Source organism: Tachypleus tridentatus, chromosome 6 (assembly GCF_004210375.1).
Source record: "Tachypleus tridentatus isolate NWPU-2018 chromosome 6, ASM421037v1, whole genome shotgun sequence".
NCBI lineage: Eukaryota > Metazoa > Arthropoda > Merostomata > Xiphosura > Limulidae > Tachypleus > Tachypleus tridentatus.
In genome coordinates, this window is record NC_134830.1 from 72652626 (window position 1) to 72669112 (window position 16487).

General features: G+C 34.4%; 1 protein-coding gene across 10 annotated transcripts in view; it reads right to left on the reverse strand.

Annotated features, from left to right (window-relative positions):
• The window catches only part of LOC143252792 (folliculin-interacting protein 2-like), a 116593-nt gene that overhangs the window by 53502 nt on the left and 46604 nt on the right, over positions 1-16487 (reverse strand). For 8 of the 10 annotated variants that reach the window (XR_013029142.1, XM_076505495.1, XM_076505497.1 and 5 more), the window contains 3 exons: positions 12438-12684; positions 4168-4268; positions 2319-2381 (listed from right to left, as the gene is read on the reverse strand). Coding sequence is in view for 7 of the 10 variants with exons in the window: in XM_076505495.1 (XP_076361610.1) it covers positions 2319-2381; positions 4168-4268; positions 12438-12684 (411 nt within the window). In the remaining 3 variants the exon portion in view is untranslated. Of the gene's footprint in view, positions 1-2318; positions 2382-4167; positions 4269-12437; positions 12685-16487 lie in introns of those variants that run through there. The other 2 variants (XM_076505501.1, XM_076505500.1) reach the window with 1 other exon arrangement.

Sequence of the window (16487 nt, forward strand, 5' to 3'; positions counted from 1 at the left end):
CTCTCAGGATACTTTTGCAAATTAAACACAATGATCTTAAATAAAGTCTTTACTTAAAGAATTCCAAGTATAATTGAATTAAGAAAATACACTTAAATTCAACAGGTAAACTTGGTTTCTTTTGCCCAGCTAACAGCATCACCTTGTGACCTTTGTAATATCTCTTGCTGGTCAAATTGACAATGAATGTTACAGCTGAACAATACTGTGAGAGAACAGTCATTAACACTTTTAACCAAGATGCTATATATTATCGTAATGTCCTACAGGACCAAACTGACAAGATCTACTACAAAGAAACAAAACAATTACAACAAGGCCATCTCAAAGACTTTTTTGGACCAAAAGTGTATGTTAAAACTACAAATAAAGTAACCACATGAAAAATTTCAACAATTCTTGAATAAATACAGCAGGTAAAAAAAGCATACCTATATATCACAAGGCTACCTAAGCTGACTAGAAGGCAAATCATGTAGTTTGTCTACATGCTTGTTTAGCAATTAATTTAATGTACAATGCATGCATTTGTATAGACTGAGAGGATGCTGTATTATAGGCTTGGGAATGAATCATGTTTGAGTGGGAGAATACTGTAGGCGATAACTCAGTTAGCAAGGTATCAGCCTTAGAAAACCAGTACTAGCCCAGGGTCTCTAGTTTAAGTTACCAAGTGCAGACTTCTTAGCATTCCTATTCATTTTATCAGCAGTGACATGTGTAACAGCAACAACAGAAAAGAAGTAAACATAAGAGAAGATGATAGTACAAAAGTTAACATTTTTCTAAACTGAAAATGTATTTCTGATATATAATCATAACACAACAGGGTGCTTCAACCAAAACTTGGCAGTATCTGGAATTGCCAATCAGAAAGAACACTGTGCCATTTACAAATTATACTAATCATGACTGGATCATCTCCAACCAGCACCACTCATTGGGAATTTACAGCTGTAGGATGGTAGGAAGGAGGAATGTCACAGTGGGAAAATGCAATCTGCCAGATACATATACATTAATACAGCATAGTGCTTTAAACAAAATTTGGTGGTATCTGGAATTGTACCTCAGATCTGTGATATTAAGTGCTATCAATCACTCAGGAGGATAGGCCTCCACGGTCCACCACCCAAGTGGCTAGGAACTGGTAAGTAACAAAGACTCCTATACTCTACCAGAAGAAACAAGGGGAAAATAAAATAAATTGAAGAGTCCAGAGGACTCAACTACTGAACACAATGCAACAGGTGATCATGATAACCTATTCTGAAAAGCAGAGCTACCACACTGATGGGGTCAATCAACAAACACCCAGCAGTGCCTGGAATTGCACATCAAGTCTGTGGAAAAAAGAAAGAAAGAAAGAAAAGTCTCAATACCACAGAGCATCAGAAATTGGCAAGCAATCCCCATCTACTTTACTAATGAGTCCATGACTATACAAGTTTGGGATAAACATATTTATGATGCAAGAGACCACTAGAGATAATTACTAGTGGTACCATGAAACACCCTACCTGAGTGGTGTACATAACCTAATCCTGCAAGGTAATTATTTTAGCATAGATGGTAACTGAAAAGAGACATAAAACCAACAGCTGGTGGCATCTACTATTGTACAACAGGTCTACAATATGAAAAGCTACAAAATAATTAACATCAACCATGGTCACTGCAGATTTAAAAACACAACAACAGAATATTTATTTGATACCACTCACCACAAAATGGGAACCAGAATACACTAGTAAAAAAAGATCATTGTATATAAAGAAATAATAAAAACATAAGACTAAAAATAAGTCTGTAAAGTAAAGGAGAATGTCAACAAATGTGTCTGCAAAAACAAGCATGCCTGTTCAGTACCACTGCCAACTGAGATGCGATTAACAAGTGCAAATGTGAAGAGCTGTTACATAATCATTTACATGTGGATATGCAAAAGTGGTAAGTGGAAAGCTAGTGGTAAGTATTGAAAATCTGTGCCAAAAGAGAAAAGCTATTTTGCATTTTGTTCTTAATCAGCTCCTCATCTGCAAAGAAACATCAACATATTATTTTCAATTTGATCCTGTTTTCAGCATTAAACTATTAGCTGAATAGCCAAGAGATGTTATTTATCTTTTGAGCCATCATAAAAGTTATTTTAAATATAGGCTTTTACAGAATTTCAGTGATTCTAGAACTTTTTTTTAATTCTTTCAGCACTTGTTTATGTTAATATTGTTTTTTTTTCTCCCTACAACCCATATAATTCTATTTAAAGTCACTACAGTAATTTGTAATTAATCTAGTGAGTTAACAACACAACTTACCCCATTTTATGATTTGGATGAGGTGCAGGAAAAACAACACTAAATATCAGTTCTTGGGGTGACCTTTGAATTAAAATATACATGAAATGAATCTATGAATGCATTTAAAAACTAAAAATAAATGAACAAAGGATTTCTAGTCAATAAATTATATAATTACAATGATGTTCATATAATTGAATTAATTTTTCTTAATATTTTATAAACTTCAAATGACAACCCAAAAATAAAAAAGTATAATTCTAAATGTTATTTTTACTTGGTTTTGATATTTTTTCTGTGTACAAATATACTTTTGTTTGCTAATTTTTTAATCTTTTAGAACGTTTTTAATGTATTAATTACATACTTTGAAAATTATTTAAGTACCTCACTCAGTGGCCCAAAACTGTTTTTTTTTTCCATATATGTTTGAACTTAGGGTTTATAAACATGTACTTTGTAATAGTGGTTAATGAAAGATTTCTTATATGATTTTTTAGTAAAGGTTTATATTTCCAAACTGCACTTAGAATACTTCTGTTTTCTTTTTTTTTCATTATAGTAATAATTTATATTGTCCTCACTTAGATTTAATTTTAATTTTGTTTTGCATTGCTTTTCATTATTATTGTCTACCATCCAGTTTTAACTTGGCCCTGCTTCAGCAAAATAGTTTTGGTTCTTTTTGTCTTTTTCTTCTCTACACTTATGTGTGAACATAAATTGTTTCTCTTTCTTTTGTATTTTTTTTTTTACTTTAAGTTTAACTTTGACATACATAGATAATAGTCAGGTTGTCAGATTCTGAAAACAGCACAAAGAGAAAAATGTATATTATGCTGCTGAAATGAGTCCTCAAATACATCCTGTTCAGAATTCTGACTGGTGTCCAGTTGGTATGATAGAACATTTTTTTCTACACTCAAATAAACTTTGTATACTAAAGAGATGAAAAACTGAAGCTGCTCTCTAAAGGACGGTATACAGTTTGTTCATTAAGGCATCTCCTCAAAGGCCTAACCAGGGAGACTAAAACCAATCATAAAGTTTTGATGCAAAAGTAATTAGAGTTTTCAGTATTTCAAAGATTTCTACAGTAGTGTCTTAAGTATAAGTGCCATACAAGCTATAATTAATGCTTCAATGTAACAAAAACTCCTTTATGCTGTTTCTTTAGATATCATAAGATAACTCTACTTATTACTGGTAAAGAACTGAGGATAATAAAAGTTACTGTATCTGGCACTAAGCAGACATTTTCACAGAAAACTGCAAGAAAGATTACAAAAAGGTCTCAAACTGACAATATAATTTCACAACTGATGTGTTATACACTGAAGTTGCAACTTCAATGTCATGAATAAAAGATACAAAGCAAGTGGAAAGCTATTCACAAAACTGAGATCTCTCACTAGTTTCTGAAACAGAAAACAAAAATGAAATGCAATCCTTCCTTTCTAAAAGACAAATATATTTATGCTTTGAAGTAACCTATTCATCATTCATTTTTAAATCATTTAACAAATTTACCTCCTAAAGGATGATATAGTATTATTAAAGAATAAACAACCAAATGAATTTCAAAGATTTTAAAGTAATCCCCAAAATTCAAGTCACCATTTCCAACCTTATCCTCCCAGAAATGAACCCTTCATCTAATTATCCTACATTTTACAGATTTGAGTACATAAATTTGACTTATTATAAAATTCCCCAAATTATAAAATTTATTTTCCAAATAATAAACACCTTAATGTATTTATTGGGATCTTCTCACATCAAAAACTGTCATTCACAGTACAAATTGGCTATCATATCAACACAACACCACTATATAGAAGTAATTTTGTACATAAATGAAACTTACCTCACTGTATGAATTTTAACAGTATCCCCTTTGTATGACATGGTTACTGATCCAAATATCATTTCTCCAAGCATCTTAACATCACCACATGGCTTAAGGTACTGAGAATTTAACAAAATAAAAATTTACATTAACAGCACTGCAGTAAATACCAGTAAGACAAATGCTACACCATAGTAAAAGGTTCTGATAAAACTCCTTAACACACATTAGATCTAGCTAGAAAATAACTATGCATTAGTACAAAAGACCTACCATACTCTTTGTATTTTCAAATTAAAATTAACTGTGAAAGCAAGAATATCAAAATTTTAGTGTTTTATTAACTTGAAAAGTTAGTCAAATTCTTTAATTAACAATCAAACATGGTCTGCTTTTAACTCTTGTTTTGAACATTGTTGACAAAAGACGTTTGTTAAAATGTACATCTATTTCTCATAAAATCAAAATATATAATAGAAAGTTGAATCATGATAATAGTTCTTTAAACATTCATGATGTTCAGTAACTTAAATTGTACTTAAAAACATACATACACACATATACACCATGGGTTTACTCTGGCCTGTTCAAATGATAAAACTGGGCTAATTTGCAATATTACAATGGCAAAAAAAATCTCACTTTTAAAACACAATGGCTATAAAATTCTCACTTTTAAAACACTTTTTGCTCCATATTACAAAGTAACAACTGATATTAAATTGTTGTATTTATAATTCACTTAAACAAAATACAAAAACATGTTTAAAAACATATTTGTAAAGTAGTGCATTCTATCTATAAAACAACTTCTATTTTTTTATGCAAGCAACTGATTGTTTACATAAAATCCAATACCCCAGCCACACAAAGTGCATCTTGTAAAGACATACATGCATTTTTCTTTGTAAATCATGATAAATAGTGGTGCACCCAATAAATTATTTTAATAAAAGATAAATTATGTTGATCATCATGCAACTTAAATTCTTCACTGCCTATGGTAGATACTACGGAAATTAAAGACAAATTGAATGTTTTCTTTATATATATTAAATCTTTAAGCATAATATCAATAAGCTTTGATAAACTAGTCAAGAAATAAAAACAAATATTTGAACCAAGTCTATTTGCAACTGGTATCCTTTAAAAGCCACAACAAACAAAATTATTATTGAAGAGTGAAAAATATTATCATTTCTGTATGTATTTCTTTCTTTATCATTTCTGTATGTATTTCTTTCTTTATCATTTATGTATGTATTTCTTTTTATCATTTTTACTTTCATGCATTCTCTAAAAATATTGATTGTACCTAAATAATACAAGTCAGTATGAAATTATAATTTTTCAATAATACAATGCATTTTTAATCACATTTTGAAGAGCTAAATGTTACTTACTGATAAAATTAATTTTAATAATTCTGAACTAATTACTTAATAAAAATTAAACTCCAATTAGAAGCTGAAAAACTTTTTTTAAACTATATTAAAAGTAACAAAAGTAATCAGATATTTGCTATTGTTTATGAAATTTTAAAACCAACTGTGTGTGTAAATAAAATTTTATTAAAATACATCATCAACACATAAAGAATAAATCTTGAGAGCTGGATTGCAATGAAATTTTGTTTTCATTGGGTAACAGTGATAAAGATTTTATACCTTACAAATGGGAAAAATAAGTCTCACTGCTGGATTAAACAAAATTTAACAGGTTGATTGTGTTGATTAAGACTTGGTGTGCCATTATTCTGAAATCTTGTTTTTATTTTCTTTTGGTCAGCAACATAAGGATATTCTTATGAAATATTATTCTTTCAGTTAAAAACTTTGATGGATTTTAATGGTCACATTTTATTTTTCTTCAGTTATTTATTAACACATGACTGGCTCAGCATAAAATCAGGTTTTGATACTGGTGGGGACATAACACAGATAACATTTATGCAGCTTCATTGCTATCAGCAATCACATGACTGATATAATATCTCATGAATTATCTACATATATGTATACTGTAAGCACGATTTCACATAATGTTCTTTGCAATATTTCAAGTTGTTCCACATATATAATAGGCACTGACCACTTACTAAATCATTAACCAAATGTGCATGGGATCAATCCAATAAACTGACCTCATACTGGAAAAGTATCATTAGCTATAATTTTAAATTTACTGAGGACATCTAAACTGTATGTGACAAGCTATTAGAAAAATGTACAAGTCTGTACTACACAAAAAATCATATGTGTTACAAAATTATTTGTACTCAAGATATGTCTGTTGTTGTTTCATTTGTTGGTTTCGTGTTTTTTGTACAAAAAACTAGGCTATCAATGCCAAACATCCGGTCTAAAGTTAAAATTACTAAAATTTATAAAAGGAAATTAAGGTAAAACAAGGCAAAGTTTAACTTTTGATTTTAAAACATAAATAGCATTAAATCCAATTTTTACATCAAGTCTAGAGCAGTAAGAGAAAAACTACAGTTACATAAATTGTAGAGGACTTTCTGTAGCATAACTGTAATTCTCATAACTCACCAGGAAGACTAACAGGTAAGTACAAAAACCACCATCAGTCACCTGAAGTTGGCTTTTCCTGTCCTAGTTCTGAGTTATTTCACGTTATGGCCCTTTTCAAGAAGCAAACTAATAAAAGTTTTAAAAGACTTGTAGCAAAATTTTAATTATTATAACTAACCAGGTTGAATAACAGGTAGTTTAAACAGCAGCGTTAGTTGGCATTTCCAGTCCTGGTCTTGAGTTATTTGATGTTACAGTCACTTTCTAATTTGAAATCGAACCAGGTAAACTTGGATTATTAAAAAGGAATCACATTAGAAAAGGTCTAACATATAAAGTAAAAAACTTAAATAGCATTGAAAAGATTAATGGCCTTTAAAAAACTAAAAACTTTTCCGAGATGGAGAGTGCCACCATCACCAATAACACTATCTAACATAACAAATAAACCTTGGGACAAAACATGTTTAAAATGGTGCTGTCATTGAAAGTCGTAATGATGGCAAGACAGTAAAATGTGACTTATTGTGATCTCAGTGTTACACAGACAACACATGGGTGCATCAGTCCCAGATAAAAGAAAACAATGAGTTAAAAAACTGTGGCCAATGCATGGTCTAGTTAGAACAACTTCCTCTTTCTGATCCTTATGGAAGAAAGACAACCAAAGTTCATTAGAGGGTTTTGTTTGAAAAAGCTTATTTTCACATTGCTCACTCCAAGCCGACTGCCAAATAGCATGGAGCCAAGCCTTGAATACATGACCATAGTTCCATGTATGGAACAGCCACAGTAGTGATAGTGCCAAAGCTGACAGATTTAGTTGCAGTGTTGGCAAGCCTATTCCCACAAATACCAATGTGGTTTGGTATCCAGAAAAACTGGATAGAAGTAGATGTTACAGAGAAATGTGCCAGTCAGTTTTGAATATTGGCAAAAACAGGGTGAGAACTAACGTGAAGCAATTCCACAACCAGTAGAGAACTAAGTGAGTCAGTATAAATAGTGTGATTCGAGTACTGCTTAGCTTCTATGTGATCCAGGGCAAGAGATATGGCACACAGTTTAGCAGTGAACATAGAAGCTGTATAAGGGATTCTGCATGCAACCACCAAACCACAACAAACCATGGCACAGCCTACAGAGTCACCTGATTTCAAACCATCTGTATCAATAGGAAAGAAATGATGGTTCAAAAGATGTTCAGCAAATAAGAGACAGTATTTCCAATCAGGATGTGTGCTTTTCTCAGATGACTAAAAGATAGCTCACATTTGGGGGCTGTAACAAGCCATGGTGGGATGGGCTAACCAGTGGATACAGCACTGTTATCCAAAGAAGACTCCATTCATCCAACTGTTCCTGGATATGAAGGCAAAAAAGAATCAAGACTAGAGGGAAGGCAGCTAGTCATCACCACCCACCGCCAACTCTTGGGCTACTCTTTTACCAATGAATAGTGGGATTGACCGTCACATTATAATGCCCCCACGGCTGAAAGGGCAAGCATGTTTGGCACGACTGGGATGCGAACCCGCGAACCTCGGACAACGAGTCGCACGCCTTATTACACATGGCCATGCCGAGCCTAGATGGAAGAAAAGATACAGAGGATGTTCAGTGCTCTTGTACACTTAACCAGTAGCTACTTCATATGTGGTATAAAGATCATCCCTAAAAACTTTGTCTCAGGGACCACATGTAGCACAACTTAACTGATACAGTTAAGGGTTAAGGGTGAATATCTCATTGGCAGCAAAAGCGCATGCAAACTGTTTTAGAGAGAGAAGTTAAAACCGTTTCCTGTGGTCCACTTCAGTAAACGATTGAGGGCAGTTTGTAACTGCCTCTCATTACACCTCACATTCAACAACTGACACAAGATGTGAAATTCCATTGACATAGAGCCTGTTTGCAACAGTCAGAGGGAGTTGTTCAGTGATGGCATTATCTTTATACCAAAAAGTGTGACACTCAAAACACAGCCTTAAGGGACTCCAAGTTCATGTAGAAAGGAACGGAAAAGTGTCGAACCTACATGAATTTGGAATCATCTGTCCATTAAAAAATGTTTAATAAAAATGGGCAAATGTCCATGTAACCCATATAAATGGAGGTCTTGCAAAATGCCATACCTCCAAGGTTTATCATCCACCTTCTCAATGTCAAAGAATATTGATACAAGATGTTGTTGTTTGAGAAAGTCTTCTCTGACTGACATTTCAAGTTGAATCAGGTGGTCCATGGTGGAGTGCTGTTGTGTGAACCCACACTGGGTGTGTCAGAAAAGGTTGTTTGATTCGAGGAACCAAACAAGACGAACATTAACCACCCTCTCTAAGGTCTTACAGAGATAGCTCGTAAAAGCAACTGAATAATAGTTTGAAGGAATCTTGGGATCCTTCCCAGGCTTAGAGAAAGGTAGAATAACAGCCTGGCACCAGATGATGGCAGGATCAAGTTCTGTGAAAGCAGTGAAAGAGGACCAGTTTGCTTGATCCATCTTCCACCTGTGCATGCGGCTCGGGTTTCACTGACCACAGCCAGTCTCTCTCAAAATTATAAAAAAATGATCACTGCCTTGTTGGTTATTGCCAACTCTCCATGAAAAGTAAAAGAATAGGGAAGGGGAGCAAACTGAGAAATCAATAGCAGTACAAGACTGACTAGGTGCATGAAAATAAGTATAAGAACCACTATTGGAAAGAGAAAGGTTGTGATCAGAGAGCATATGCACTACAGAGCAACCCCTCCCATCAATATTAACACTTCCCCAGAGGCGATGATGTCTATTAAAGTTTCCCAGGAATAAAAAGGGAGACAGCAACTGTTCAATGAGATCACCAAGGTCTGATTGATTATACATCTCTCCAGGCAACAGTTAAAGAGAACAAACAGTGATGGTATGACTCATGGAAACATGAATGGCTGCAGCCTCCAAGGGTGTGTTAAGTGGCAAAGACAGGGTGAGCACATGCTGATCAACCAACAGTGCCACCCCTCCATGCATTCATCCATCACACAGCCTGTCATTTCTGTACAAAGAAAACTGCTGAAAGGAAACTGCATTGGCAAGGTTTCAGAAATGTTTCCTGCAAGACATATAGGATGGTAGGAAGCAATCAGTGCTTTGATGTCATCCCGAATAGAATGTAAACCTTTACAGCTCCACGGTATCAAGGTGGCCATTTTTATTTATGTGTTGGCAAATTGGGTGGAGAGCCATTCTTTTTGTGACTACGTCTTTTTTCTTTACTGTATTTATTCGAGAGAGGTCTATCAACCTCCATGGATCCTGTCCTGAGTCGATTGGGTAGGTCTTTGTTGTTGGAAAAGGATTCCGCAAACTGAGGACATGAATGAGTGATTGTTTTGCATTTTGGGATGGGAGAAGATGTACCCTAGGAAATGCCCATACCCAGAACAAAAGGAAGTGGATCTTGGGTTGTGCTGGAATGTATGTTAGGAACAGAGAAGGGAGTTGATGTTGATTCATCATCAACTTTTTTTAACCATGGAGGTTAAAAGACTTTTCATTTGATTTGAGAATGATTCTTTTGGAGATACAAAGACATCCATGTGCACTCCCACTGCAGTAGTGAAATGAAGTGCGGCAGCATACATCCGAGATGAAGTGGTGGACAGCAACTTTCGAGCCTCAGGGTAAGTAATATTACAAATCATTTTCAAATGCTGTACCTCTTTTTATGGCAAGAACAAAAGTAGAACAAGTAAAAGTCATTGCAATTGATGCAATGAGGATCTGTATCACACTCACAGGCATAGTGGTCCTTACCACTGCAACGAGCACATGTCAAGGAACAACAACATGATGTCTTTGAATGACCAAACTGCTGACACTGGAAACATCTGAGAGAGTTTGGAATGTATGGCCATACCTTGCAATTAAGATAATCTGCCTTGATGGTGCCACGTAGATGTGGTGATGTAAATGTCTGAATGAGGACATTAGTCGACATCATAATTCCACCTTTGCGAGTGGAGATACGCCTTACTGCAGAAACATCTTGAGTGGAGAAACCAGCGAGAATCTCTGACTTGGGGATGTTCTTCAAATCTATCTCAACAATAACTCCTTGTGACAAATTCAAAGTAGCTTGAGACGTAACCTCAATAGGTATATCCCCAATTGCCTTTGAATGCAAGAGGAGTTCACTGTGTTGAGATGTCACCAGAGCAAAGATTCTTTACTGACTTTGGAAAGCCAGCAAATCCCTCTAGTCCCTTCTGAATGAAAAAGGGAGACATTTGTTCTAAAGGTTTATCTGAAAGAGAATGTAGTATAAGAAAATGAGGTTCAGGTATTACAGACATTGAAGATTGCTGCTCAGAATCTTCAAGACATGGTTGTTTACCTGTGGACTGTTTTTTCACTGTTTTATCTAAGTTGGTATTTGGAGGATCCGTGATGAAAAAAAAGAATATTTCGGTACCCACTGACCCCACCCACCATGGAGCTCTATGAGTTATAAGGGGATGCACTACAATGCCAAACAAGGTCACTGCAGGAATACCAGGGTTTCATGAGCACTATACCCAAACATCAGCATCTGATGCAATGCCCACATCATCTGTTGAGAACATCCAACACTGGTATTTGGTTGACACCAGCCCAAGTGGACCATTTGATTGACTCAAGGAGGGCCACCCCAAGGCTACCTGTGTACAGGAATCCGAGGCTAAAGTAGTGTGGTAAGGTTAGACTCCTCAACCACTAGGATCTCTTCTCCTTCACAAGCCACCACTCATGGCTAACATGTTGGTGGGTGTTTAGATCCCAGAGGAGGTAAACTGAAAGAACAGAACTTTCCCTGGAAGGTACCCTCACCACATACAGGAATCCACATCTAGTGGAGATATGTCTGTGAATTGATGATATCTGTCTATATCAGACAAAATAGATTACAAGGTGATGTTCATGTGAACAGAAACACTTCTTTCCTTTGTACACTTTGCATACTGCATTTTCATAATCTCTAGAATCTCCAAAATGCATATCTAGCTTTTCAGTATCCCTGTGTCTCGTATCTAATCTTCTCTGTTATCAACTATTGATAAATCAGCAATGTAAAGTAAAATGTGTATTTGGTAACTCTGACATTAAATACATAATATCATGTTGAACAGTGTTCTGTAAAGGTCATGGCATGAGCGATTTAACTTTTACTTGCACACACAGGTTTAAGTTAGGCTATACTTTTCATATTTATTATGTATTTAACCATGTATTCTGTACAACTAACAGACTGAGTCAAACAGAAAAACTGGTACACTGTGTAATGAAGAAAAAACAGGAGTTTATTTCCCAGTTGGAGAAGTTAATTATTACCAAAGTAGTTTTTATTGTGCGTACAATTTTACTCTTCATAAATACCAGAAACATATTTTGCTGTAATTAATAATAAATATCTGAGTTTCTCTCTCTGATATTGTTTTCAACATATTATTAGTTTTCAACTTAAATTATACACTTTACTAGTAGTCCAACTGTAGTGAAAATTTATGGTAACAATACATGTACATATATTCTATGAATCAAGTTTTTTTTAAATCTAGGACCATTTGAAGCTTACTAATACAGCAAACTTTTGTTGTACAGTATATAAACCAAAAACTAAAACTCAAATTTGTTGGGCAGCAACAAATTTAATACAAATTACCTGCATTCAAGTATGTCGCACCATAAATTTAGTTCTTAAAACATTTCATCATAGCAAACAAACACTGTCTTACCTGGTAAACAGTGCCATCACTGGCTACTTCCCTATACTGATCATTTTTTCTGCGAGGTATTGTGTTTGATCCAGTTACATGGCCATTAACTTTAAGCTTTTTCAGATCGTAAGATGAGCTCAGATCTTGGCGGGAAAGTTTCTTGACAGATTTTGAATCAAACAATAGTTTTCTACCTCTCCAGTCACATTCCCGGAAAAGGAGAACTCGTACTTGTTTCGAGCCATTGAATTTTGGAGGTTTCCAACTATTATTGAACATGCAAATTCATTACAGTACACATTTTAATAACAAAAAATATTATGTTCAAATGTAAGTTTTTGGTAAACTTTAACTAAAAACAACTTTTGTGTGTGGGTGTTAAATTAAAAAGTGCTTAATTTCACTTTAGTGGAATCAATAGAAAATAATTACTATAGAATAACATATATTTAAACCAAACTATTAATTTTTCCAGTTCATACATCTTCTTGAGAAAATATATTGCACTTTTAGTTTCATATCTCTTCACACATCCAACCAACTACATAAAACAGGATTCAAACAGGCTTTTTTGGGACATTTTTGAAAAACTTAGTATGAAAATCATGGCCAGGAAAGGAGAACTATGCCCTGGTGCTTCCCTTGGTTCTGAGCCACTCATTTTCTCTTACCCCCCCTCCTCAATCTTTTTTTTTTTTTTCTTGTAAGACTTGCCAAAATTCAGGTGCACCCACCTTTGCTGGCCCCTGATGCAAATATATGAAGATTTCGATAAAACATATTAGTTGTATTGAGTGGTACTTAAATACAAGCTTTAAATAAAAATGTAAATTTGATATGTACAATCACTTGACATAATACCTTAAAATGTATGTGCCAAATGTTGTTAACTTTTCAAGTTATTAAACCTTTGTCATTGTTTTGGAATTTTCTTTGCTCATGAAATATTTCCAATATTAAATAGCAAGAGAAATAACATATTTCTATAACTAAATCTTGATCTTTATAATATTAAACACGTCAAAACAAGTTGATTTTTGTAATATGAAATTATACAAGCCCACATTATACCTGCTGAAAATTGTAGTTTTAAGAAACTGTCAGTTCTAAACAACCCAGCTACATATGTAATAAACTCTCACTACTAGAGCTTTATATGCATTTAGATGTGAGAAATGGCTTGTTGTAATGTTGAGATACGCATTCCCCTATGTTACACATACATTTTAATCCCAAAAGTAGCCCCCCAGTGGCAAAGCAGTATGTGTGTGAACTTTTAACAACAGAAAACGACAGGTTTCGATACATGAAGTGGGCAGAGCACAGATGGCCCACTGTGTAGCTTCATGTTTAACTTCAAACAAACAATCCCAAAAGCACATGAGGTTAATTCAGCTTTTCACTTAAATTTTAAAGCTCATATATTTTACCTATCTTGGTGTGGCACATTGTAATACTGAAACATGCAAATTTAATTTAGCATTACAGCAAGATCGTGATCACTTAAAAAATACAATGAGCTTCAAGACATGAGGTTCTCAGCTAGCCAGTCATTCTGCAAGTTTTAGCTACCCAATATAAATTTGTATGTTTTCTCATTATCACTCTAAAGAAATGTGATGTACATGACATTGTAAGTTTAGCAGGAAAGCCAAATGAACTCATACTCTTTTGGAATTCAAGAGTCTTAATGTATGTAAATACCCCAAACTGGTTTTACAGCTTATATCAGGTGAATTAATTTTTGTTTTGTGATGAAAATCTATTTTTCTTACTTAGGTCATATCAACAATAAAGAAAATGTTTAGAACGAAACTGCGCTGAATTTAATGAGCAACTATACTTGTATGTGTGTTTATATATATATATAGGTGACCTTTACAACAAACACCACTACTGGTAGTTCATGATGACGAAAAATTTTAATTAAAGTTTTATTACCCATACCAGCCACCTTTAGGATACGTTTATAGAACCACTGATAGTACGTATACTGTTCAGTGTCTCGTTTTACCAACGTCAATTTCACGTAAAACGTGTCGATCAGCTTTCCACTCATGTGACTATTTTTTGCACTGACTAAAAGCACGTACTCAACATTTCCTGCCGCTACCTTTGTATATTTCATAAACAAAACACATTCTCCAGGTGCAGGCTATGGTCGAAATATCTGAAGGTTCATTGGCCTACGGAATGTTGCCCAACAAGAATGAGGGTACACATGTAAGTTACAAACTGGATGCCAAAGTTACGAATGTTTTTGTGACTATCTGTCTGATTCATATTATATCCAAATATCTATTTTTAAAATAACTGTTCTTCATATTTCTTAGATATTTTCACACAACTTTTACGAACAACAATTTTAAATTTTGTTTAATTCTCAAAGAGTAATCACATAATCAAGATCACTAAACGAAATATTAAAAACTATGGCACAAAATTTGCTTCTTTTATTATTATTATTGAAGTGTAGCGTTTGTTTGTTTTTGAATTTCGCGTAAAGCTGCATGAGGGCTATCTGCGCTAGGCATCCCTAATTTAGCAGTGCACGACTAGAGGGAAGGCAGCTAGTCATCACCACCCCAGTCAACTCTTAGGCTGCTCTTTTACTAACGAATAGTGGGATTGACCGTTACATTATAACGTCCCCACGGCTGAAAGAGCGAGCATGTTTGGTGTGACGGGTATTCGAGACCGCGACCCTCCCATTACGAGTCTTGCGCCTTAACCATCAGGCCATGCCGGGCCAAAGTGTAGCGGTAAAAGAAAAGTTGTGAGTGAAACTGCCAAAGCACCCGCCACCAACTCTTCGGCTACTGTAATCGAATATCATGATTCATCTGTTACTGTTAATAAAGCACCCACCGTCCCAAAGTGCGGAGCTCGATTTTGCGGCAACGAGAAACCATGAGCCATCAACTTCATAGCCCATCATACTGACTATTATTCAATGCTCAGCCTAAATAAATGTAAAGAAAAGCTTTACGATTATATATTCTCAAATGAAACAAATGGACGAACGATTAAATTCATCCAGCGAAAATTTGGTTAAATTTATATTAAGCACAAGGTAAGCAGGTACTTATATCAATGACACGAAATTAATTATTGACGACTTTTAATTTCAAAATTTATAGAATATCTGTCAAAAATTACACCACCACCTTGAACTAAACGACTCAGGTATTTTCATCTAAGATACATTCAAACACTTTACATTTCTGTTAACGAACACGCCAAAATTTATGTTAAAAAGAAACTGGGTAGCACGAGCTTCCACTGATCACACATTCACTCACAGCAAAATAACGAAAAAATATTTAAAACTACAATTAAAAGCTTCAAAACCTACTCTTAGAATTTAGGCCACGCTTGAATCATTTGACCTTGTGCACCACCAACACACGTTTGACAATACAAGTTTTTCCTGACCTTGTAACACATAAATGTTCACCTGTTAGTAAATATGCTTGCACAGCAAAAAAAGTACGTTCACATATTCTTAACTGTGCTTCTGTGGTTACATTACTAACTAAATTCATAGCCAGGGTTAGAAAAAAATGGGGCATACTCCCAGGGGTTATTAAGGAGCTCCAAACTTTCAGTCAAAATCGCAAAAAAACAAACTTATCCAACGATAAGCAGTGTAATATGACGTTATTTTGTATGGATATATTTTATTAACCTATTTTAATACCCATACCAGCCGTCTTGAGATACATTTTTAGCTGTTATAACACGTTCGTTTTTCGTTGACGTAAACTAGTCGTTTTCCTTTAGTGCATAACAAGATTTGTTGTGTCCAATATGTGAAAATGTGAGTAATCTATAAACTGTCAGAGCTGAAACCCACTCTATTACCTATCCTGAGTAAATTAAAGTGTCTACCCATCAAAATGTTTTTATTATAGTAATAAGAAAAATGTGGGGTCAGTGGGCCACAAAAGCAAATTCCCCTCCACTGAAATAAGAACTGAATGCATATTTAAGGCCGTAAATTTTCATATTTGACCGCTCGCATAATATTGCAGTGAAATACATTTTAAATTGGATGTTAACAATGAA